At 49.2% G+C, this 25,493-nt stretch overlaps 1 protein-coding gene across 3 annotated transcripts; it reads right to left on the reverse strand.

The window, feature by feature from the left end:
- Nucleotides 1-277: 277 nt before the first annotated feature.
- On the reverse strand, nucleotides 278-22,620 carry LPAR5 (lysophosphatidic acid receptor 5). Of its 3 annotated transcripts, none has more exons than XM_040435863.1 (2): nucleotides 22,400-22,620; nucleotides 278-2,595 (listed from the first exon to the last, which is right to left on the reverse strand). In XM_040435863.1, exons 1-2 carry the CDS (start codon nucleotides 22,415-22,417, stop codon nucleotides 1,465-1,467), a joined length of 1,149 nt encoding a protein of 382 aa, XP_040291797.1. In that variant the 5' UTR covers nucleotides 22,418-22,620; the 3' UTR covers nucleotides 278-1,464. The 3 variants fall into 3 exon arrangements, with proteins under 3 accessions (XP_040291797.1, XP_040291798.1, XP_040291799.1); XM_040435864.1 differs by lacking the exon at nucleotides 22,400-22,620 and adding an exon at nucleotides 9,487-9,614; XM_040435865.1 differs by lacking the exon at nucleotides 22,400-22,620 and adding an exon at nucleotides 3,938-4,248.
- Between the last annotated feature and the right edge of the window lie 2,873 nt (nucleotides 22,621-25,493).

The raw sequence follows: 25,493 nt of genomic DNA on the forward strand, positions 1-25,493 counted from the left end.
CCCTGAAGTGCAGGATAGCACACCACGCATGAGCGAGTGCGCCATGGCAGTGAACGGAGAGCGCACCGCTCACACCCAGCTACCTCTCTGCTAGCCTCATGGTCTCCTTCACTGGATCCCAGACGTGGCACCCGCACCTGGGCGACATCAACGGCATATCCTAGCAATATGCCACCGATGTCCGGGAGGGGAGTTCCCCTTTAATACTGAGAAATATATCTATGTTTGGCTAATTTGGCTCGAATAGCATTTTTCACTAATATTTTGCTACATTTTAAGTTTTACGCCGCTCTCGCCACTTTAAAAAAAAATTGGTGGGGGATAGCGGAACACGTTTCATAGAATTTACGCCAGAAAATTGTGCAAATTACAGTTGAAACCATTGCCAGCTTGTTGCTGGTTTCAGTTTGTACCTCACGGACCTCAATTTATTAAGAGACATGCGCCTCCGAATAAATTAGTTGCATCTTTTTTTTCCTAAGACTGACGTATGGAATGTCAGTGTTTAGTAAATGAGGCCCATCCCATTGGAAACCTACTTGTTGATGGTTTCCAGATAGATAAATCTGTACAGAATCCCTGCATATATAGTACATTGCCAATGGTAAATTAAAGGAACACTGTGGGCAAAAGTGATACATTGTGCAGGGGGCGGAGCATGACACCGAGATTCTCTCTTTGGCGTCTCCTGTCTCATGCCCAGCCTTCTAAGCCCCGCCTACTGCTTCTGCGGTTGCCAAATTCAAACCCTTACAAGATGAAAGTGGACAAATTAGCGCATCCTATAGAAGGGTACAGCGTCTTCGTTCTGGAAATAGGCCGGTCCGTGACTCACAGGCCCCTCCCTATGCCGTGTTCTGACGTGTCTATGTAATAGGTGTGCATAACCGACACGTCACTGACATCAGTGTGTAAACTTGTGTTTGTACTGACTAAACTTCGGTCGTCTGTATCAAAAAGGTTACAATTTTAAAGGGATTGTCCGGAATTCGAAAAACATGGCTTCTTTCTTTCAAAAACAGCGCCACTCCTTTCCCAGGTTGTATGCGGTATTGCGGCTCAGACCCGTTCACAATACCACATACAACCTGTGGACAGGGGTGGCGCTAAATTTCTGTCCTCTGTATCAGCAAGGTCACAAATTTAAAGGGGATGTCCAGAATTAGAAAAACCCAGTTACTTTCTTTCAAAAACAGCGCCACCCCTGTCCCAGGTTGGACGTGGTAATGCAGCTGAATCCCATTCACTTTAATGGAGCAGAGCTGCAATACCATACATAGCCAATGGACGGAGGTGGTGCTGTTTTTGGACGAAGGCAACCATGCTTTTCTAATCCTGGACAAACCCTTCAATAAACACTTGAAGATAACCACAAATCTTCAACAAGTCTTGACATTTTTGGTAAAGTCCTTCCAGCTACTGTTCAAGGAGTTCAAGTATCCAAGAGTTCCTTCTGAATAGGACTCAAATCTCAGATTCCTCAATCATCTTTTTCCTCTCTTTCCCATTGACGTGACCAGTTCTAACATGGAGCAAGTTGTCTTGCTCCTCGTTCTTCTCGGACTCTTTCTTGGAGGTTGTATTGACAGCCAAGCTTTTGGTCTCCTTGTTCTGGACGTTCTTGGAGGTTCTTCCATTTCTACTCAAGTCCCGACTGCTCCTTACGATTTGACTTAGCGTGTTACGGAAACCTTCAGTGCTGAAGTAATAGACCAAGGGGTCCAGGGCACAGTTGGTACTTGCCAGAAGAACGGTGACTGAAAGAATTCTCTTCAAGATAGGTTTGGAGTCCCACCAGTCAGGGACGAGTTCTGCTCGGAGGAGACCATAGGCCACCAGTGTTGCGTTATAGGGGACGAAGCAAAAAAGGAAGATGATGAGGTTAAGGGTGAGCAATCGAATGGTCACCTTATGTCTACGCGCTCCCCCTTCAGATGCCCGGCATAGTTCCCAGAAGACGTGGCAGGAGCCGTAGAGAACTGCCCCAAGGGGCAAAAGGAATCCGATGACTTCAGCAACAAACAGCAATGGGAGCAGGTAGGTATTCCAGCTGCTCAGCCCCTCGAAGCAGCGTGGCACCCTCTCATCCCCGTCCATGCAGTCTTTGGAGTTATGTACGAGGGCGGCGGGTACTGACCCGCTCACGATGATCAACCAGACGCATAGACAGGTCAGACGGGCCACTTTGCGCCGGCGCAGGTGACGGAAACGTAGAGGGTGGACGATGGCCAAGTATCGGTCTACGTTTATGCAGAAGAGGAACAGGCAGCTGCCATACATGTTGATGTGGAAGATGGATCCAGAGAGTCGGCAGAGGAACGTCCCAAACGGCCAGTGGTTGTTGGCATAGTAGTAGATCCTTAGGGGCAGCGAGAGGGAGAAGAGGAGGTCGCTGAGCGCCAGGTTACAGAGGAAGGTGCTGACAACGGTGAGGGGTCGCAGCCACCGCAGGAACACCACTAGGGATACCCCGTTTAGTATGACCCCGAGGGGCATCAAGAGGCTGTAACCCACCAGGAGCAACATCCGTGATCGCGGAGGGGTATGTGCATCGCAGTTGTCCAGCTCAGAGACATTATTCATCACCGGCAGCACCTAAGATAGAGACCGAATAGATTAGACATTCAGGGAACATCTGCAATATGACAGTCATGGTACCTCTAGCTACGCCAACCATCCCACCACGTAACATTGCCCGCCATGTGTGCCCTCAGTCACATGTTGCCCATGTTTGTGAAGATTGTATGTTTTTGGTTTTTTCAACATGGTGGCCAGTGGTAGACGTATGCTACTGGAGAACCCTAAATATACCCAAAAGACCATGTGAACAGAGCCCGAGGCTTGTTCTGACAGCCCTGGTACAATGAGACTGTCGAACTCAGAAGGCATCCTATATATTATGTGCTGTTATTTGGCCCCAATGGTCCGACCCTGAGGCCACAGCTATGAACACTAAACGGAGTTGTTCAGGATTATTATTTTTTAGATGTCCCCCCAAGGAGACCTGTGGAGAGGCCTATACTTCACTGCTCCCAGACGCTCCGTGGCTCCCGGGGTCTCTTCATCAGACTTCCGCTCCCTGCACGGACTGGATCATGTGTGCCGCTGCAGCCAATGACTGGCCTCTGGGGTGACATGTTCCCAAATGACCCAGCAGTGACATGCTGCTTGGGGACACGTCACTGCTGAGGCCAGTCATTGGCTGCAGCGGCACACATGATCCAGTCCGTCCAGAGAGTGGAAGTCTGATGAAGAGACCCCGGGAGCCACGAAGCCACGAGTGGTGGGGGGCAGTAGATAAAAAAAAAATACTCCTGGACAATCCCTTTAAAGAGGTTTTCGAGGTTTGCTATCAATATGAAAATCGGTGGGAGTCCGACTCTCACGTCCCCGCTGATCAGGGAGTAGGGAACTATTCTGAGGCTAGGCGATCAATATTCCACACCTGTAAAGGATATTCTCCAGAGCTGCACTCACAATTCTGCCGGTAGTTACTGGAAACCATCAGCAAATCTGCCCCCTAACAACTTAGGCTAGCTTCACTTCTCTGACGGAACAGCCTGCCGGAATGAACCAGATCCGGATGCGAAGGGAATGTCCGCCGGCAGCATTAAAGTATAATGGGATACAGCAGATATTCCGTCCGCATCTGGCTGACAAGCGGAGAACCCGCTGCGGTTTGTGTCCGGACAAACCCTCCACTTTCCCCGGGCTACCGCCGATGTGTGGGCCTTAGCTGAAGTATTAATCCAGAGGGAAGTTTTTCTAATACCAATACAAACCGCCAGCTGTAAAGACTACAGATACTGAACCAGCAGGGAGTGTAGGAAGATTTCAGCTCTGAAGCCTACAGAAAATAATCTGTACTTCTCTATGACTAGAAATATCTGCTGTTGTTTACAGCTGAAAGGTCACCCTGGGAACACCCTGTACTTACTACAAGGGTGACACAAGTGGCCTTCGCACCGAGACAATGTATCAAGCGCTGGTGACTGTCACTTCCCGTATAATGTGACACCCGGCAGGATCTGCGACATGTCCTATGTTTACGGATAATTATCTAGAGTATATTATAATCTCTGAACCTGGGGGCCCGGGACGTGCGGGTCGTGTTTGCTTAGATGGAAATCAGTAACACAAATATCCGGGAATCCCAATCTGTAAACTGCGTCTCATGATGGGACGAGACTGGAACGTAGTGAGGAGCCAGGGAGGCCGATACAAGGGGCCGGGGATGCATGTGCCGGCTACGAGGCAGGTCACTGGGACCTATAGGACGGCACATGTACATTTCCATATGACATATCACTGCACACGTCAAGGGGATGGAAATGTTTTGTCTAACAGCACAGTTTTTAACGCTTTATTTCCAGACTGCCGAGCAAAGAGGAAACAGTGGGTGAGCCCCATGTCTGGTCCTACTGTTCCATCCCTTCATGACACAGCACCATATACCGCACCAGCCGTATACAGACACGTATACAGCATCCAGGGGGCAGATTGATATGGCTGTTCAGGGCAGGGCCCGAGCTCATGGATAACTCAGATTGTTCGGACGATCCCTGGATGAAGGTCTGTGGAGGCCCTGGGCAAAATCCTGCCTAGCTCCCCTTGGTGGAAGAATGGGATTGGAAGCCACAGGAAATCTTCAACAAATACCATAAAGTATGCAAAAAGTAGCATCATGCAGTGCCCAAATAATACCACTATATTGCCCAAAAAATAACACCATACACTGTCCTATTAAAGCAGCCATACAGTGCCAAAATAATACCACCATACAGTGCCAAAAAAATACCACCATACAGTGCTCTATTAATTCCACCATAGTACCCTATTAATACAACTATTCAGTGTCCTTATTAATACCACCATGCCGTGCCCTATTAATACAGCTATACGCTGCCCTATTAAAGCAGCCATACAGTGTCCCAATAATACCACCATACAGTGCTCTAATATTATGGCCGTACAGTGCCCTATGAATACTGCCAAATAATATGGCCATACAGTGCCCTATTAATACCGCCAAATAATATGGCCGTACAGTGCCCTATTAATACCGCCAAATAATATGGCCATACAGTGCCCTATTAATACCGCCAAATAATATGGCCGTACAGTGCCCTATTAATACCGCCAAATAATATGGCCGTACAGTGCCCTATTAATACCACCAAATAATATGGCCGTACAGTGCCCTATTAATACTGCCAAATAATATGGCCGTACAGTGCCCTATTCGGACCACTGTATGCTGCACACATAGCAGTGCTATACAATGCTGAGATAACAGTGCCCAAGCTCCGGGCAGACTTTGTTACTATGAATTGAATCATTCGGAGGAGGGTGGCAGCGGCACTTGGGCATTTCTCCCTCTCAGACCGTTCACTCTGTATCACATCTGCACATCACACGTCGGCCATTGGTGTCTAAGCTTTACTTATCTGGCACTTGTGGCTCCCCTGATGATGATAGTTGGCGGTGCCATGCCAGAAGTGAGGACCAGGAACCTGGTTAAGAAAGAGGACAGAGTTGCAACTTGAAGCTCCCGGGGCCCCAATAAAAAATCTTTAAAGGGGCCCTTACCTCCCATTCACCATTCTGTCTGGGCCCCCCTAGGCACCACCGTTTGTGCAACTGCTGCCTTTGTCTCCGCTCTCTGTGGTCTCGCCATCAGCTCCTACACCGACCTGACTACAGAGGTTCAGCAGTAGGGATCAATCATCCCAATATAGGGGAAGACATCTCCACGTCTGGGCCAAAATATATCCAGAATATGGCAGGAGGGTTTTTACAAACAAAGGAGATGAACATCTTGTGTCTAGTGACATCACCCCTCCCCCGCCGTACTGAATGCGTTATGGGCTGTGGTTTATACATATTTGGAACTTTCCCCGCAGTATACATAATTACTCATTTCCTCTTCACCTCATCACTTTTTTTTTTATCTGAGCATGGCAGAGGGACCCCTATAGAGAGCAGTAAGGGGACCCCTATAGAGAGCAGTAAGGAGACCCCTACAGAGAGCAGTAAGGAGACCCCTATAGAGAGCAGTAAGGAGACCCCTATAGAGAGCAGTAAGGAGACCCCTACAGAGAGCAGTAAGGGGACCCCTACAGAGAGCAGTAAGGGGACCCCTATAGAGAGCAGTAAGGAGACCCCTATAGAGAGCAGTAAGGAGACCCCTACAGAGAGCAGTGAGGGGACCCCTACAGAGAGCAGTAAGGAGACCTCTACAGAGAGCAGTAAGGGGACCCCTACAGAGAGCAGTAAGGGGACCCCTATAGAGAGCAGTAAGGGGACCTCTACAGAGAGCAGTAAGGGGACCCCTATAGAGAGCAGTAAGGAGACCCCTACAGAGAGCAGTAAGGGGACCCCTATAGAGAGCAGTAAGGAGACCCCTACAGAGAGCAGTAAGGAGACCCCTACAGAGAGCAGTAAGGAGACCTCTACAGAGAGCAGTAAGGGGACCCCTACAGAGAGCAGTAAGGGGACCCCTATAGAGAGCAGTAAGGGGACCTCTACAGAGAGCAGTAAGGGGACCCCTACAGAGAGCAGTAAGGGGACCCCTATAGAGAGCAGTAAGGGGACCTCTACAGAGAGCAGTAAGGGGACCCCTATAGAGAGCAGTAAGGGGACCTCTACAGAGAGCAGTGAGGGGACCCCTACAGAGAGCAGTAAGGAGACCCCTACAGAGAGCAGTAAGGGGACCCCTATAGAGAGCAGTAAGGAGACCCCTACAGAGAGCAGTAAGGGGACCCCTACAGAGAGCAGTAAGGAGACCCCTACAGAGAGCAGTGAGGAGACCCCTACAGAGAGCAGTAAGGAGACCCCTACAGAGAGCAGTAAGGAGACCCCTACAGAGAGCAGTAAGGAGACCCCTACAGAGAGCAGTAAGGAGACCCCTATAGAGAGCAGTAAGGAGACCCCTACAGAGAGCAGTAAGGAGACCCCTACAGAGAGCAGTAAGGAGACCCCTACAGAGAGCAGTAAGGAGACCCCTATAGAGAGCAGTAAGGAGACCCCTACAGAGAGCAGTAAGGAGACCCCTACAGAGAGCAGTAAGGAGACCCCTATAGAGAGCAGTGAGGAGACCCCTACAGAGAGCAGTAAGGGGACCCCTATATAGAGCAGTAAGGAGACCCCTATATAGAGCAGTAAGGAGACCCCTATAGAGAGCAGTAAGGAGACCCCTACAGTGAGCAGTAAGGAGACCCCTACAGAGAGCAGTAAGGAGACCCCTATAGAGAGCAGTGAGGAGACCCCTACAGAGAGCAGTAAGGGGACCCCTATATAGAGCAGTAAGGAGACCCCTATATAGAGCAGTAAGGAGACCCCTACAGAGAGCAGTAAGGAGACCCCTACAGAGAGCAGTAAGGAGACCCCTATAGAGAGCAGTAAGGAGACCCCTACAGAGAGCAGTAAGGAGACCCCTACAGAGAGCAGTAAGGAGACCCCTACAGAGAGCAGTAAGGAGACCCCTATAGAGAGCAGTAAGGAGACCCCTACAGAGAGCAGTAAGGAGACCCCTATAGAGAGCAGTAAGGAGACCCCTACAGAGAGCAGTAAGGAGACCCCTACAGAGAGCAGTAAGGAGACCCCTACAGAGAGCAGTAAGGAGACCCCTATAGAGAGCAGTAAGGAGACCCCTACAGAGAGCAGTAAGGAGACCCCTACAGAGAGCAGTAAGGAGACCCCTACAGAGAGCAGTAAGGAGACCCCTAAAGAGAGCAGTAAGGAGACCCCTATAGAGAGCAGTAAGGAGACCCCTACAGTGAGCAGTAAGGAGACCCCTACAGAGAGCAGTAAGGAGACCCCTATAGAGAGCAGTGAGGAGACCCCTACAGAGAGCAGTAAGGAGACCCCTACAGAGAGCAGTAAGGGGACCCCTATATAGAGCAGTAAGGGGACCCCTATATAGAGCAGTAAGGAGACCCCTATATAGAGCAGTAAGGAGACCCCTACAGAGAGCAGTAAGGAGACCCCTACAGAGAGCAGTAAGGAGACCCCTATAGAGAGCAGTAAGGAGACCCCTACAGAGAGCAGTAAGGAGACCCCTACAGAGAGCAGTAAGGAGACCCCTACAGAGAGCAGTAAGGATACCCCTATAGAGAGCAGTAAGGGGACCCCTACAGAGAGCAGTAAGGGGACCCCTATATAGAGCAGTAAGGAGACCACTATAGAGAGCAGTAAGGGGACCCCTATAGAGAGCAGTAAGGGGACCCCTATAGAGAGCAGTAAGGGGACCTCTATAGAGAGCAGTAAGGAGACCCCTACAGAGAGCCGTAAGGGGACCCCTATAGAGAGCAGTAAGGGGACCTCTACAGAGAGCAGTAAGGGGACCTCTACAGAGAGCAGTAAGGGGACCCCTACAGAGAGCAGTAAGGGGACCCCTATAGAGAGCAGTAAGGAGACCCCTACAGAGAGCAGTAAGGGGACCCCTGAAGAGAGCAGTAAGGAGACCCCTACAGAGAGCAGTAAGGGGACCTTTACAGAGAGCAGTAAGGAGACCCCTACAGAGAGCAGTAAGGGGACCTCTACAGAGAGCAGTAAGGAGACCCCTACAGAGAGCCGTAAGGGGACCTCTACAGAGAGCAGTAAGGGGACCCCTGAAGAGAGCAGTAAGGAGACCCCTACAGAGAGCAGTAAGGGGACCCCTATAGAGAGCAGTAAGGAGACCCCTACAGAGAGCAGTAAGGAGACCCCTACAGAGAGCAGTAAGGAGACCCCTACAGAGAGCAGTAAGGAGACCCCGCATCTATTACAAGTTGCAGAGGGTTTACAGGGTCTTCCGGGGGATCTGCTTCTACACATTTACATGCACCATACACGTGTGACACCCACCATTGTACATACAGTCATCGTGGCTGCGGATTTGTGGCCATTCCCGGTGACAGCTGCAGAATCGTGTCACAGGGAGGAATCCACATGGTGCAGCAAGTGTTGCCGCCGGACCCCTCAAAACCTGAAAACGGAGGGGTTATAGCAGTACCCCCAGAATCCTACAGGAGGACCTGGTGGTATAGAGCTGGTAGACAATGGTGGCTTCCTAAAAAAATCCCCCACAGTCAAAAAAACAAGATGTCTCTTATAGGGGTTTGTCCACGACTTACATACAGATCCGGGTAGCTGGTCAATACGAGATCTTCAGGGTCCTACACCCGATACCCCCAACAATCAGCTGTTAGGAGGGTATGCAGCCTCTCCACAGTATACCAGGCACAGCGCCGTACATTGCATAGTGGCTGTGCTTGGTATTGCACCTCAATCCCATTCATATGAATGGGGACGGATCTGCACAGCGGTCGTGTAATCGATGGACGAGACGCCAAGGAAAAGAGTCAAACGCTGCAGCCTCTTCCAACAGACGCCAGGATTTGGACACCCACTGATCAGATATTGAATCTAGGTCATCCACTTAATTCCTAGAAAACCCCCTTTAAATGCTATGGCTGTATGAAGCGAAGCGCCCAGACCACTGACCATTTTCTCCTCCTCGATACGGTTTTGTAGACTCGAGAGTTGACCCGCTGCGAGTGATCAGCGCATGAACTGTTACTCATACACAATACACGCAGACAGGAAGATGTGGGCAGATGGGCTGACAACCGGGCACGACAGAGACCGTGGCTCGATGCGAGGCGTGCGCTCACTTGCAGATCCTGCAAGGTTTAGTGGTTAAGGTGCAGCAGTCACCAAAGACTTCACGTCCTCCTTTATCTTGTCAGGTTCTCATCACCTGTTAAAATGGGGACAAACCCAACCCTGAATAGGTCCCTAAACCCCCCCGGGCCCCCGACCACCTGCACTGGCTGCCTCTATGTCAAGGGAAGGGTTTTGTAATGAAAAGACAGAGACAGAGAAGTGCACCACGGACAACAGGGGGCAGCTCAGCCTCCTCCGTCTCATGTCACGGAGCAGGCCCACAACACCCTCCCTTAGAAGGCAATGAGTAATTTCCTGTCACATACAATGTATCAAATGTGTGTATCAACATGCCTGGGGCATCAGACTACGCACGGGTTGTTTGTAGTCTGTAACCATGGAGATACATAAAATAATAAATACACTTTGCTGCCATACATGTCAATGATGCCAACAGACTTAGAAATGGAGGCCGGGCCGAAGTAATGGGGTTTGAGCAAAGTTACCCCAAAGTGGGTGGTTTATAGGAGTTTCCTAGGCATTTTGGTCCAGGAATGTGTTGGCAACTATCAAATATACACAATCAATCAACAAAACCTGAAGTACCGGTGGAAGTACTGTATGAATAATACTCAAGTCTATAGTATATTTGGAGTCTTTCAGAGACAAAAGCATCTAAATGTCCTATTCATAGCATACAAAGCACAGCGCCATAGATGTATAGTGGCTGTGCTTGGTATTACAGCTCAGGCCTATTCATTGTATACAAAGCACAGCGCCATACATGAATAGTGGCTGTGCTTGGTATTACAGCTCAAGCCTATTCATAGTATACAAAGCACAGCGCCATACATGAATAGTGTCTGTGCTTGGTATTACAGCTCAAGCCTATTCATAGTATACAAAGCACAGCGCCATACATGAATAGTGTCTGTGCTTGGTATTACAGCTCAAGCCTATTCATAGTATACAAAGCACAGCGCCATACATGTATAGTGGCTGTGCTTGGTATTACAGGTCAAGCCTATTCATAGTATACAAAGCACAGCGCCATACATGAATAGTGGCTGTGCTTGGTATTACAGCTCAAGCCTATTCATAGTATACAAAGCACAGCGCCATACATGAATAGTGGCTATGCTTGGTATTGCAGCTCAAGCCTATTAATAGTATACAAAGCACAGCGCCATACATGAATAGTGGCTGTGCTTGGTATTACAGCTCAAGCCTATTGATAGTATACAAAGCACAGCGCCATACATGAGTAGTGGCTGTGCTTCGTAATGCAGCTCAAGCCTATTCACTTAAATGGGGTTGAGCTGCAGTAAGACCACGTGACCGATAAATGTGGCATCGCAGGCTGAACAAGGAACTGCTGCATCCACCGTAGTGCTGTAGCCCCTTAATACAGCTGATCGCTGAAAGTGTCGGGAGTTGCCCTCACCAACAGATCTTGCGGATCGGTCATCCGTATATATAGGGAGCTGTCCCATTCAAAATATTGTACATTTTTCAAACCAGCAGCTGGATATGAATGCTTTTGTAATTGCATGTAATTAAAATTTCAAAATGGAATCTATCTGTATAGTGCCACCTGCTGTTTGTTCTTTTTTTAATTTCTCTCTCCACTTTGCTGAGGTGGTCGCACATGCTCAGTTCTTTCCTTCAGCCACCAACTTCTGTATTTACTGTTAGAAGCTGTGACAGTGACAAGAGAGAGCTGCAGCAGAAAGGACACTCCGTCTTAGCGGTCACAGTGAGAGAGCTGCAGCAGAAAGGACACTCCGTCTTAGCGGTCACAGTGAGAGAGCGGCAGCAGAAAGGACACTCCGTCTTAGCAGTCACAGTGAGAGAGCGGCAGCAGAAAGGACACTCCGTCTTAGCGGTCACAGTAAGAGAGCGGCAGCAGAAAGGACACTCCGTCTTAGCGGTCACAGTGGGAGAGCTGCAGCAGAGAGGACACTCCCTCTTAGCGATCACAGTGATAGAGCCGCAGCAGAAAGGACGCTCCCGCTTAGCGATCACAGTGAGAGAGCTGCAGCAGAAAGGACGCTCCCTCTTAGCGGTCACAGTGAGAGAGCTGCAGCAGAAAGGACACTCCCTCTTAGCTGTCACAGTGAGAGAGCTGCAGCAGGAAGGACGCTCCCTCTTAGCGGTCACAGTGAGAGAGCTGCAGCAGAAAGGACACTCCCTCTTAGCTGTCACAGTGAGAGAGCTGCAGCAGAAAGGACACTCCCTCTTAGCTGTCACAGTGAGAGAGCTGCAGCAGAAAGGACGCTCCCTCTTAGCTGTCACAGTGAGAGAGCTGCAGCAGAAAGGACGCTCCCTCTTAGCGGTCACAGTGAGAGAGCTGCAGCAGAAAGGACACTCGCTCTTAGCGGTCACAGTGGGAGAGCTGCAGCAGAGAGGACACTCCCTCTTAGCGGGCACAGTGAGAGAGCTGCAGCAGAAAGGATGAAAAAGGACACGTCCCTTGAGCCACCAGCTTGAAATAAATCTTGCAGAACAATTGAAGCAATGTGATCCACGCGAGGTACAGGGCTGGTTCTGGCTTTGTTAGAAGGAGATGGGATAACCCCTTTAAGATCTGGATGGGTTGAATTGGATCAGATTTTAGACTCTATAAATGTAATAATAATTAGAACTGCTATTAGTGGTTTCTGAAACTGACATATAAAATTTCTTCTTGTGGGCCAAAAAAAAAAGTTACCGTACTATAAGTTACTATAAGTTACTATAAAAACATTAGACTCATTTGTAAAGTGATTGTGACGCGAACAGGAGCTCACTGTCATCCCAGCGCAGCCGCCTATAATATCCAACAGTTCAGCAAAGTACACGGAGTCCAAAAGGCCAAAAACTTTACTTCAGACCAGCAGGGACCCTTAGGACAAGGTGTGTAATAACAGGGACTGGTACGAGGTGATGGCTGATTACACTGACGACCGTCTAATCTAGCTGCAAATGAGTCATGGAAACTCCATGAGGGCCACCAGGCGGATAGCAGTGGGTGAGCTGCACCTTCCCATCGCCTCAGGTCATGGATTGTATCAGTGGCTTCTGATTTCAATAAGGGATACGGGAGACAAAAAGTAGAAATAGGTGTAATATAGGGGATGCAGGGATGGGTGCAATACAGAGAGGTGGTGGCTGTGCCTTAGGGGGAGAGGCTGTCCCTCATGGCAAGACTGGTGGAGAGGCTGTCCGTCAGAAAAGGGCAAAAATGCTGGAGAGGCTGCCCCTCAGAATAGGAGAGAATGGAGGGTAGTCCATCCCTGAGAAAAGGGCAAGACTGGAGGGGAGGCTATCCGTCAGAAAAGGAAAGACTGGAGGAGAGGCTGTCCGTCAGAAAAGGAAAGAATGAAGGAGAGGCTGTCCGTCAGAAAATGAAAGACTAGAGGAGAGGCTGTCCATCAGAAAAGGAAAGACTGGTGGAGAGGCTGTCCGTCAGAAAAGGAAAAAATGAAGGAGAGGCTGTCCGTCAGAAAAGGAAAGACTAGAGGAGAGGCTGTCCGTCAGAAAAGGAAAGACTGGAGGAGAGGCTGTCCATCAGAAAAGGAAAGACTGGAGGAGACGGTGTCCGTCAGAAAAGGAAAGACTGGAGGAGAGGCTGTCCATCAGAAAAGGAAAGATTGGAGGAGAGGCTGTCCGTCAGAAAAGGAAAGACTGGAGGAGAGGCTGTCCATCAGAAAAGGAAAGACTGGAGGAGAGGCTGTCCATCAGAAAAGGAAAGACTGGAGGAGAGGCTGTCCATCAGAATAGCAAAGACTGGAGGAGAGGCTGTTCGTCAGAAAAGGAAAGACTGAAGGAGAGGCTGTCCATCAGAAAAGGATAGACTAGAGGGGAGGCTGTCCGTCAGAAAAGGAAAGACTGGAGGGGAGGCTGTCCATCAGAAAAGGATAGACTAGAGGGGAGGCTGTCCGTCAGAAAAGGAAAGACTGAAGGAGAGGCTGTCCATCAGAAAAGGATAGACTAGAGGGGAGGCTGTCCGTCAGAAAAGGAAAGACTGGAGGGGAGGCTGTCCGTCAGAAAAGGAAAGACTGGAGGAGAGGCTGTCCATCAGAAAAGGAAAGACCGGAGGAGAGGCTGTCCGCCAGAAAAGGGCAAGAATGCTGGAGAGGCTGCCCCTCAGAATAGGAGAGAATGGAGGTTAGTCCATCCCTGAGAAAAGGGCAAGACTGGAGGGGAGGCTGTCCGTCAGAAAAGGAAAGACTGGCGGAGAGGCTGTCCGTCAGAAAAGGAAAGACTGGAGGAGAGGCTGTCCATCAGAAAAGGAAAGACTGGAGGAAAGGCTGTCCATCAGAATAGGAAAGACTGGTGGAGAGGCTGTCCGTCAGAAAAGGAAAGACTGGTGGAGAGGCTGTCCGTCAGAAAAGGAAAGACTGAAGGAGAGGCTGTCCATCAGAAAAGGAAAGACTGGAGGAGAGGCTGTCCATCAGAAAAGGAAAGACTGGAGGAAAGGCTGTCCATCAGAATAGGAAAGACTGGTGGAGAGGCTGTCCGTCAGAAAAGGAAAGACTGGTGGAGAGGCTGTCCGTCAGAAAAGGAAAGACTGAAGGAGAGGCTGTCCATCAGAAAAGGAAAGACTGGAGGAGAGGCTGTCCATCAGAAAAGGAAAGACTGGAGGAGAGGCTGTCCATCAGAAAAGGAAAGACTAGAGGAGAGGCTGTCCATCAGAAAAGGAAAGACTGGAGGAGAGGCTGTCCATCAGAGCTCCTGCTCCGTACAGTATTAGAACAAAGTTTTATGTGAATCGACTTCGGATATTTCATGCAAAGTCCATTCGCTCATCCCTAGTGAAGAGATATAGCGGATTAGAAGCCGACATAACTTTGTATTATAAAATGATGTGAGAGCGGCCCCCGCAGTAAACAGCTCCCAGTAGATTAATGTTCATACCCCAATGTGTGTGGGCCGGGTGATGGCAGGCGCTGGGGAGAGAAGGATCCAGAATGTTAGATTTTAATACACTAAACCCTTTGTTCTGCTGGGAGACAAGCAGCTGCCAGAAGAGTTTGGCGGCAGCTTGTCTCTCCAGCTCCTGCCGAGGAGACACAGTAGGGAGGTCGGGATGATACAGCCGTCAGCTGGTGCACTAGATTGTATGGCGGTGCTCATCTCCACACTGCAGCCAATAACTGAGGGCAATCATTACACATCAGACTGTAGGATCATGCCTTGTCCACTAGGGGGCCACACAGCCATCGTGGACCCGCACAGTGGAGCACGAAGACCTGCAGTGTCCCCCCGCTGCTGGTGACATCCACTGCTAGGCAACCACCAAACATATCGGTGCAACTGCTCAGTAAATAGTATCACGGCATGAATCATTAGGGGACGTGGCGGACGCCCTAGTGAATGATTACAGTGGAAAAAGTCTCCTTGCTGCAGCTTCTCGGATATTCTTCCATGATGCATTATTGCGAAACCTCACATTTTTGCAGTTTGAATTGGGCTAATTTGCAGACGGACACCCCACTGCCACTTCTTAACTACTAGGTGCCATTTGTAATACTCCTCAGGGGAGGGCACACCAAATGTCCAACCTGTGCAGGAGCACAAGGGCTCTGCAGGGGAAGGGGCTCCTTCACATTAAAGGGGTTTTCCAGGATCCTGCACCCCTGGCAATCAGCTGTTTCAGCGTGGCTCCAGTGCCACAATTAAATCGGACCCGTCACCTCTTCTGACATGTCTGTTTTAGTACCTAATGTCACCCCCCCCCCCATGTAATAACATATACTCTTATGGCTCTATGTTGTGCCATTACTTTATTATTCCTGCTAGAAGTTATAAATGAATTGCTAGCAGTTTGCTATGAAGGTCCAGTTGAATATTACCAGTTGGGGGTGTGACACCGGCAGCACTGATTGAATAATGTCAGACTGTGCATAGATATCCCCCCCCCCTTTACTGGTAACACCCAGGTGGATCTTCATTGCAAACTGCTGGTGCAGCAAGCCCTGGAGGAGGGGAGCAGAGGATGGGAGTGGTAGTGTCTCTGGCTGCAGAAGTCATTCACAGTGTCAATTCTCATACCAATGCTTCTTTGGGTCGGACAGTGACAGGAGGGCACACCCTTTCTTTCCTTGGGGCACACTCTGATGTTGGGGCTCCAGCCTGATAGTAGTTAGGGTGACCTTGGTGTTGTGGGTTTGGTGCAGGTACATGTCAGAAGATGTGGCCGGTGAATGGTGCTGGAATCAGTAACCAGGCTGCATAGGATAAACGTCTCTCTTTACTAAAGTTCAGATTGGGAGTTGTAGTACATTCAACGGTGTCAAACAGTTCCAAACAATTCACAATGCAACCGCTCCTAGATAGCAATGTATGGATATAGGCCAGGATGGGGGTTGTAGTACTCCTTCCCTCTCTCTCTCTCCAGAGTCTTTCTCTGCAGAATCTCAGGCTGGCGATATTATTCTTGCAGTGGTGGCTGTAATTCCCAGCTGAGGGGCACAGGATTAAGACACGGTGGGCCAGACCATGTCCAAGTGTGACGGGTGTCTTAGCAATGTCCCTCTCACTGCAGTAAAATTCCTTACTGACTGACTCCAGTGCTCGACCTTGCAGATCCTGGACCTTCTTGGTTTTTTCCTTTTTCTGGAGCATTGTGAAGTAGAGATGGCCTTCTCTCTGTGTAAATTTTTTCACAGATAGTGATTCTCTAGGATGAAGAGCTAGTTCTCTGAGGAGTGAGCACGTGTTGTAGCTTCCTCCACTAGCACACAACTGACTCAGCTATGGGTGGACCCAAGTCCATCACCCAGCTTCCTACAGAGGCAGTCAGGATGAGGACCTTGTTCTCTGAGGAGTGAGCACATGTAGCTTCCTCTCACTTCCTCCACTAGCACACAACTGACTGAGCTAGGGGTGGACCTAAGTCCATCACCCAGCCTCCTACAGAGGCAGTCAGGATGAGGACCTTGTTCTCTGAGGAGTGAGCACATGTAGCTTCCTCTCACTTCCTCCACTAGCACACAACTGACTGAGCTAGGGGTGGACCTAAGCCCATCACCCAGCCTCCTACAGAGGCAGTCAGGATGAGGACCTAGTTCTTCTGAGGAGTGAGCACATGTAGCTTCTTCTCACTTCATCCACTAGCACACAACTGACTGAGCTATGGGTGGACCTAAGTCCATCACCCAGCCTCCTACAGAGGCAGTCAGGATGAGGACCTACGTCTCTGAGGAGTGAGCACATGTAGCTTCCTCTCACTTCCTCCACTAGCACACAACTGACTGAGCTATGGGTGGACCTAAGTCCATCACCCAGCCTCCTACAGAGGCAGTCAGGATGAGGACTTAGTTCTTCTGAGGAGTGAGCACATGTAGATTCTTCTCACTTCCTCCACTAGCACACAACCGACTGAGCTATGGGTGGACCTAAGTCCATCACCCAGCCTCCTACAGAGGCAGTCAGGATGAGGACTTAGTTCTTCTGAGGAGTGAGCACATGTAGCTTCCTCTCACTTCCTCCACTAGCACACAACTGACTGAGCTAGGGGTGGACCTAAGTCCATCACCCAGCCTCCTACAGAGGCAGTCAGAATGAGGACCTACTTCTCTGAGGAGTGAGCACATGTAGCTTCCTCTCACTTCCTCCACTAGCACACAACTGACTGAGCTTTGGGTGGACCTAAGTCCATCACCCAGCCTCCTACAGAGGCAGTCAGGATGAGGACTTAGTTCTTCTGAGGAGTGAGCACATGTAGCTTCCTCTCACTTCCTCCACTAGCACACAACTGACTCAGCTATGGGTGGACCCAAGTCCATCACCCAGCTTCCTACAGAGGCAGTCAGGATGAGGACCTTGTTCTCTGAGGAGTGAGCACATGTAGCTTCCTCTCACTTCCTCCACTAGCACACAACTGACTGAGCTAGGGGTGGACCTAAGCCCATCACCCAGCCTCCTACAGAGGCAGTCAGGATGAGGACCTTGTTCTCTGAGGAGTGAGCACATGTAGCTTCCTCTCACTTCCTCCACTAGCACACAACTGACTGAGCTAGGGGTGGACCTAAGCCCATCACCCAGCCTCCTACAGAGGCAGTCAGGATGAGGACCTAGTTCTTCTGAGGAGTGAGCACATGTAGCTTCTTCTCACTTCATCCACTAGCACACAACTGACTGAGCTATGGGTGGACCTAAGTCCATCACCCAGCCTCCTACAGAGGCAGTCAGGATGAGGACCTACGTCTCTGAGGAGTGAGCACATGTAGCTTCCTCTCACTTCCTCCACTAGCACACAACTGACTGAGCTATGGGTGGACCTAAGTCCATCACCCAGCCTCCTACAGAGGCAGTCAGGATGAGGACTTAGTTCTTCTGAGGAGTGAGCACATGTAGATTCTTCTCACTTCCTCCACTAGCACACAACCGACTGAGCTATGGGTGGACCTAAGTCCATCACCCAGCCTCCTACAGAGGCAGTCAGGATGAGGACTTAGTTCTTCTGAGGAGTGAGCACATGTAGCTTCCTCTCACTTCCTCCACTAGCACACAACTGACTGAGCTAGGGGTGGACCTAAGTCCATCACCCAGCCTCCTACAGAGGCAGTCAGAATGAGGACCTACTTCTCTGAGGAGTGAGCACATGTAGCTTCCTCTCACTTCCTCCACTAGCACACAACTGACTGAGCTTTGGGTGGACCTAAGTCCATCACCCAGCCTCCTACAGAGGCAGTCAGGATGAGGACTTAGTTCTTCTGAGGAGTGAGCACATGTAGCTTCCTCTCACTTCCTCCACTAGCACACAACTGACTGAGCTAGGGGTGGACCTAAGTCCATCACCCAGCCTCCTACAGAGGCAGTCAGGATGAGGACCTACTTCTCTGAGGAGTGAGCACATGTAGCTTCTTCTCACTTCCTCCACTAGCACACAACTGACTGAGCTTTGCGTGGACCTAAGTCCATCACCCAGCCTCCTACAGAGGCAGTCAGGATGAGGACCTACTTCTCTGAGGAGTGAGCACATGTAGCTTCCTCTCACTTCCTCCACTAGCAGACAACTGACTGAGCTAGGGTTGGACCTAAGCCTCCTACAGGCAGTTAGGATTTTTAACCCTGACGGATCCATACAGAGATATGCTGGTATATTACAAGGCATTGACATGTAATAACCTTACATAACAAGAACAGTTTGCAGTACCTTGTCCTGCGGTACCGCATTGGCAATTCATTCATAACTTCTAGGAGGAATAATAAAGGTATGGCATGACAGACTCGTAAGAGTAGAGGCGCCAGAATTTCCTGCATGTAGTCACTGGCAGGAGAGGAGACAGGTCCTCATTAAAGATAATTCAAGTGTAACTGGTTTGGCTTTTTATTATTTTTCTTGCTGTCCTGTATTTGTGGGCGCTACCACCATGTCTAATAGCACTTGCAGAGTGTGTCATGGCACTTGCTGGGCATAGGTGTTTAGAGGCGACCCTGCGTCCTGCGCTGGAGCCATATCCAGCTATGCACGGTCTGTAAGTATGATGTAAGGGAGTGAGCGCCATGGGCTGTGCCATCCACACCCTCATAATCAGCAGAGATGACCATAGTTTATAAGTCCCAAGACTTACAATCAGTTGGGTGATGGTATCGATACCAGACGTGGACAGTCCGGACACTGAGGTCTCCTCGCCTGAGACACGCTTGGGACTTGGTGGCTGCAGCCGTCTGTTCTCCCCCTGCTTGGAGACCCCCAGGTTTGGCACATTGTGCCTGCAGGGTCTATGGCTATTGTTCACACCTGTAAGAGATACCTGCGACGCTCAGACGAATCCCTGGAAACCATGCGCATTATTATTCTGATTAGGTAGGATAACAGTAGGTGCCGCCATTACCTGAAGCTGCAGGTCGGCCCTAGTCACGGGAAAGCCCAAAGTGAGCCTTCAGCCCAGGCAGGTAACGTCTACATTATCTGCCGGGTTACATAGGACTGCAGCCTACAGGTGACGTCTACTACATTAATCTGTACTCAGAGGGTTAAAACTGTGTCATCTGTGGTGTTACATGGGACTGCAGGTGACATCTACTACATTATCTGTACTCAGAGAGTTATCGCGGTGTTGTCTGCACTGTTACATAGGACTGCAGGTGACGGCAGAGCGCTAGTAAAGAATGTCATGAAGCTAGGCAGCGCTCCGACGTTCTTTACCTATTGCTGGTTATTTTGCTTTTTATATTTGTTATATGACCGATATGGGGTGGGGGGGATGTATGGCGGCCGTGGGCGATCTTGACTAGCTACAGGAGTCCGAGTTAACACGGGAGGAGGGGGATACAGGAAAGTAGCGGGGGGCCCAGTCATTTCAACTTACACCTCTGCTCCTGTCCCTCTACACTTCCTGACTTTACAGCCCCTTCCTGTTGTGCCGCTGCCCCCCATACTGTGTCCGCCGTTCTACCGCTCTTCTCCTGCTCCCTGATATATCGGGCTCCTGCCCTGCTCCCAATGTTGTCCCCCCTGGTCTCCTTCCACCCGATACTGTGCCTTGAGGTCTCACCCCTTCCCCTCCAGCACTATGCCTTCTGGGCTCCTGATCCCCCCCGAGTACAGTGGCGATATATGGCCCCCAATTGCTGTGCCAGCTGTTCTCCTGCTCCCCACATTTTGCAGTGGTCCTAACAGGCCCCAGAGCTCCACAGCCAAAACGGCACATTTGGTATCAAACACTTGGCCTTAAAGGGGTATTCCCCTATCCCCAGGACCCCCACTGATCACTCCATGTGAGCGCCGCTTCCTGTTCATTACACCGCGCGTCATCTCCTGCGGAGCGGTGACAGGTACTCGCTCCATTCAAGTGAAGGGAGCGAGTACTCGTCACTACACTGCACTGCCGAGACTTCCAAGACAAAGTGCAGTGTAATGAAGAAGGACCAGCACCCGCACGGAGCACCGTTTCCCCTTCAGGGGTGCCAGGTGTTGGACCCCCGCCGGTCTGAACCACCCCTTTAAACCAGCCAATCGGTCACATGACAAATGTGTCTGTCCCTGCACCAGATCTATCTTCCGGCCGCCCCTTTAAGGTCCTGACCGACCATTGGATCAGTAGTTATGGGGAGGCAGAAACACTCATTCCCAATAGTTGCCGATTTCACACAAGCGTGTTCGGTCCGGGAAACGTGTTCCGTGTGATGGGCAGATTCCGGACCGAGCGCGGCTCCCCTGACCCCGAAATGACGGTATCGGTGTTTTCTCATGGCGGGGCTATCGTCCTGTCCTCACATCATGTCAGTACACAGCAATATGGAAAGAAGTAAGGAGACATGCTGATACTTGTAGTTCTGCTCTCATTTACAGTACTGATGTCAACCTAGGTAGCCGCTGGAGCTCTTGGGGGGGCACCCTTGGTGACCTGCCTGAGGTAAGGATAATTCAATCAACACCCACTAGAGTCGAGTACTGATTTGTAGTCCGCCCCTCCCCCAAGGTTCCTCCCCCCCGGGGCACAGATACAAATTAGCAGTCTAAAGGGATTTACAAGTCGTATTCCAAACATTTCAAGACGGTAAAAGTTAAAACGACCACAGGGGATGGCGGATACTGAGCAGATGGCATCCTGTGCACGGAGACCTTGTGAACCCATCGTATCATTCGTGGAATATTACTGGAAGCCCAGGCAAACGCCAAACCGTCAGGTGAATTTATGGGGCAATTAGACATTTTGAAATACAAGGAAAATCGCGTCATCGCGTCTGTACAGGGAGATGTAGGCCACGTGATCGGAGTCGGATCAGGTAATGGAAATGAATGGGAGAAATTCTGCTACTGCGTTGGGGGGTCATTCTCTTCTAGGGCAGCACAACTCTTTACAACTAGTGTTGAGCGAAGTTGTGTTGATGTTCAGCGTCCAAAGTTCGGGTCATCAAAGAATCCCGTTATGGATTCCGCTACCACGGATCATAACGGAATTCTTTGATAATCTGAACCCAAACTTTGGACGCCGAACTTAAAACACAAGTTCGCTCAACACTATTCACAATCTACCATGTCTAATGTATAAGGGCAGCAAGGCTAGGACTACATCAGGTCTGTAGGGACTATATGAGGTCTGTAGGGACTATATGAGGTCTGTAGGGACTATATGAGGTCTGTAGGGACTACATCAGGTCTGTAGGGACTACATCAGGTCTGTAGGGACTATATGAGGTCTGTAGGGACTACATGAGGTCTGTAGGGACTATATGAGGTCTGTAGGGACTACATCAGGTCTGTAGGGACTACATCAGGTCTGTAGGGACTACATCAAGTCTGTAGGGACTATATGAGGTCTGTAGGGACTATATGAGGTCTGCAGGGACTACATCAGGTCTGTAGGGACTACGTGAGGTCTGTAGGGACTACGTGAGGTCTGTAGGGACTATGTGAGGTCTGTAGGGACTACGTGAGGTCTGTAGGGACTACGTGAGGTCTGTAGGGACTATATCAGGTCTGTAGGGACTACATCAGGTCTGTAGGGACTACATCAGGTCTGTAGGGACTACATCAGGTCTATAGTGACTACATAAGGTCTGTAGGGACTACCCCAGTCACAGTCAATGTGCATCTCACGGCATCTCTACGGGCTGCACCGCGTCTCCGGCTGGAATCACGCAGGTTTTTAAGTGGATCCAGCTGGAGTGAGATGTACAAGTCCTTCCTTTATATTTCCCATTCCTTTCGAATGCACTTTTGTCTTTCACTCCAAAAAAAACTGCATCAAAAACTGCATGTGTGATTTCAGCCTTAAAGAGACAGAGCAGGGTTGGAATAGGAAGCACTTACCTGACCGACGGTAAACATAATGGCAAGAGGTCACGGTTTCCCATTCATGTCCTTGTGTGATCCCCCTGCCCTGCGGGTGTCGCGCTCAGTCCATGGGACGCGGGTTTGTGATGAGGCTTTTTCTCTGGGGCCAGAGCATTTTGCACAGCACCTTGCTAGCTTCCTATCTCCTTCACACACCTTTGATCCTTGTACTCTGCAGAGAAAGTTTTTCTGAGCAGTCCTCCTCCAGCTGAGGGCAGGGAGTGGCTGCTGCTGCTGCTCACCATGGGGAGGTGCGTGCAAGGGCTGCACCGACCAGCTCTTCCTTCTCTGTGCACGTTTTACAGGGCATTTCCCCTTTAAGTTATTGAAGTTATCGGTTTCTAGAAAAGCTGGGTGACAACCAATAAGCCCACTATTAAAGGGGTTATCCAAAACCTATAATGCCCCCCCACACACATCTGCCTGGGACCCTCACACAGATTGTACTTACCTCGCTCCCCGTCACTTCTGCCGCCGCTGCATCTCCCCGAAAACATCCGGTGATATATACACCGTTCAGGAGTCTGGGAAAGCTGGGTGACAACCTATGCGTCTGCTATAACATATACAGCAGTAGTTGTCGATTATCTTTCCCAGAATCATTGTGCATTGAATATGAAAGGAAGGCGATGGATCGTTACATAACCAGGGAAATGTACCTTTCAGGAGTCTGGGAAAGCTGGGTGACAACCAATATTTCTACATCTGATAGGAGCCGTTTATTAGTTTTCTCAGACTCTTTACACATTGACTACAGAATGTTACATTTCCAGCTCACCTTATTATAAATGCTCCGCGTGCACGGAATAAACAGGTAGTCCATATGGTCTATGTGAGAAGAAAGGTTTCCGGCCTGTGATACTTTTCAGTAGAAACTTCCTCTTTATTAATGTAACATAAGTCCACGTACAGACAAATCCTTACAACATGCGGTAGTTGACGCGTTTCGGACCAGGGTTACGACTAAGGACACTGGTCCGAAACGCGCCAACTACCGCATGTTGTAAGGATTTGTCTGTACATGGACTTATGTTACATTAATAAAGAGGAAGTTTCTACTGAAAAGTATCACAGGCTGGAAACCTTTCTTCTCACATAGACCATAGAATGTATTACTGTATAACCAAGTATATTTACCCGTCAAGAGTCTGGGAAAGCTGGGTGACTGACAACCAATATGTTCGCCATTACAGATCTTACAGAGCCTTCTCTGAGAAGGAGAATCGAACCTTCAGGAGACTGGGAAAGCTGGGTGACGACGATATGCCCATTATTACATATAGTAATAAATACATTGCATTTCTAGGCTGTCTAAACATCGACAGGAGAACGCAGTATCCGTATCACCATATAACCAGTCACATCGCTCAGGAGTCCGGGAAAGCTGGGTGAAAACTGAAGATGACTATGTTTGCCATTACAAATGTCACAGCTTCTCCAGAAATCTTACAGGCCTAGAAGGTCTAGAAGCTTCTGTTTTCTAGTATAAACTGTATATTTCCGTCCAAGGCTGAAGACTCGGCTTTACATGTAAACTCAAGTCCTCCAAGGAAACGTCATCCAAGAATTCTTATAGGTCGGCAATGGATTAGGATAGCACCGGATGGAAGGCGACTTTCAAGAGCCGACACGTTCTCTGCGATGATGCAGAGGCGAGGGGGGGGGGGGGGGGTGCAGGCAATCTATTCATGTATATCATGTCCTTGAAGGAAATCTCAGAAGTGATGGGAATCCTCTCCTGTTTGTATATTTTGTTCCTGGAGTCGTCTTCCTGTCTCAATAAGTGTATATCTACCGGTATGTCCCTGTCCGATCACTATTTCTGCAACCATAGATGTCACCCAGCTTTCTGATGCTCCTATTATTATACTGGGGGAAAGGGTAGCCTCTCAATAAATTCAGACAAGATCCCCAAAATCTACTAAAACCCCTAAACTCATTCAGACAAAACATCTTATAATCCATTTAGATCCCAGATAAGAACTAAAACGTAAAAAACGAAAATTCAGATTGCAAAACAGAATACTAAAGTTACCAAGACCCCAGTCTAGATCTCTAAGAATAATTTCACACCCAGACCAGACCCCAGACCAGATCCCTAAAGTTAATTCAGACCCCAGACCAGACCCCTAAAATTCATTCAGACCTCAGATCAGACCCCTAAAATTAATTCAGACCCCTAAAATTAATTCAGACCCCAGATCAGATCCCTAAAATGAATTCAGACCCCAGACCAGATCCATAAAATGAATTCAGACCCCAGACCAGACCCCTAAAATTAATTCAGACCCCAGACCAGATCCCTAAAATGAATTCAGACCCCAGACCAGACCCCTAAAATTAATTCAGACCCCAGAACAGATCCCTAAAATGAATTCAGACCCCAGACCAGACCCCTAAAATTAATTCAGACCGCAGACCAGACCCCTAAAATTAATTCAGACCCCAGAACAGATCCCTAAAATTAATTTAGAACCCCGGACTAGATCACAGACCCCGAATTCAGATCACAGACTGGATCCCTTAAATTACGGTAATTCACACCCCAGACCTGATATCTAAAATATCAGATACCAAACTCAGATCCCAGACCAAACCCTTAAATTATTTGAGACCCTAGACCAAACCCTAAAAATTAATTCAGACCCCCGGCCAGACCCCAGAGCAGATCTTCAAATTAATTCAGTGCCCAGACCAGATCTTTACATTAATTCAGAGCCCAGACCAGGCCTTTACATTAATTCAAACCCCCAGAACAGACTCCAAATTAATTTGGATCCCAGAGCAGACCCCCAAAATTGATTCCAATCTCAGACTAGACCCCGAAATGAATTCAGCTTCCAGACCAGATTGTTAAATTGATTCTGATATCAGACTGGAGCCTTAAATTAATTCAGATACATACCAGTATGTTAAACACATTTTAAAATAATTTTTAGTGATGTTATTTTTAATTTTCTACGTCACTATTTAAACAAAAACCCTAAAATCTTGCAGTTTTCTCACTGGCCACTAATCCTAATAATTGCCACTTCTTGGTCTGTACAGATTATCTGGATGACTTTACAGC

Source organism: Bufo bufo, chromosome 6, assembly GCF_905171765.1.
Source record: "Bufo bufo chromosome 6, aBufBuf1.1, whole genome shotgun sequence".
NCBI lineage: Eukaryota > Metazoa > Chordata > Amphibia > Anura > Bufonidae > Bufo > Bufo bufo.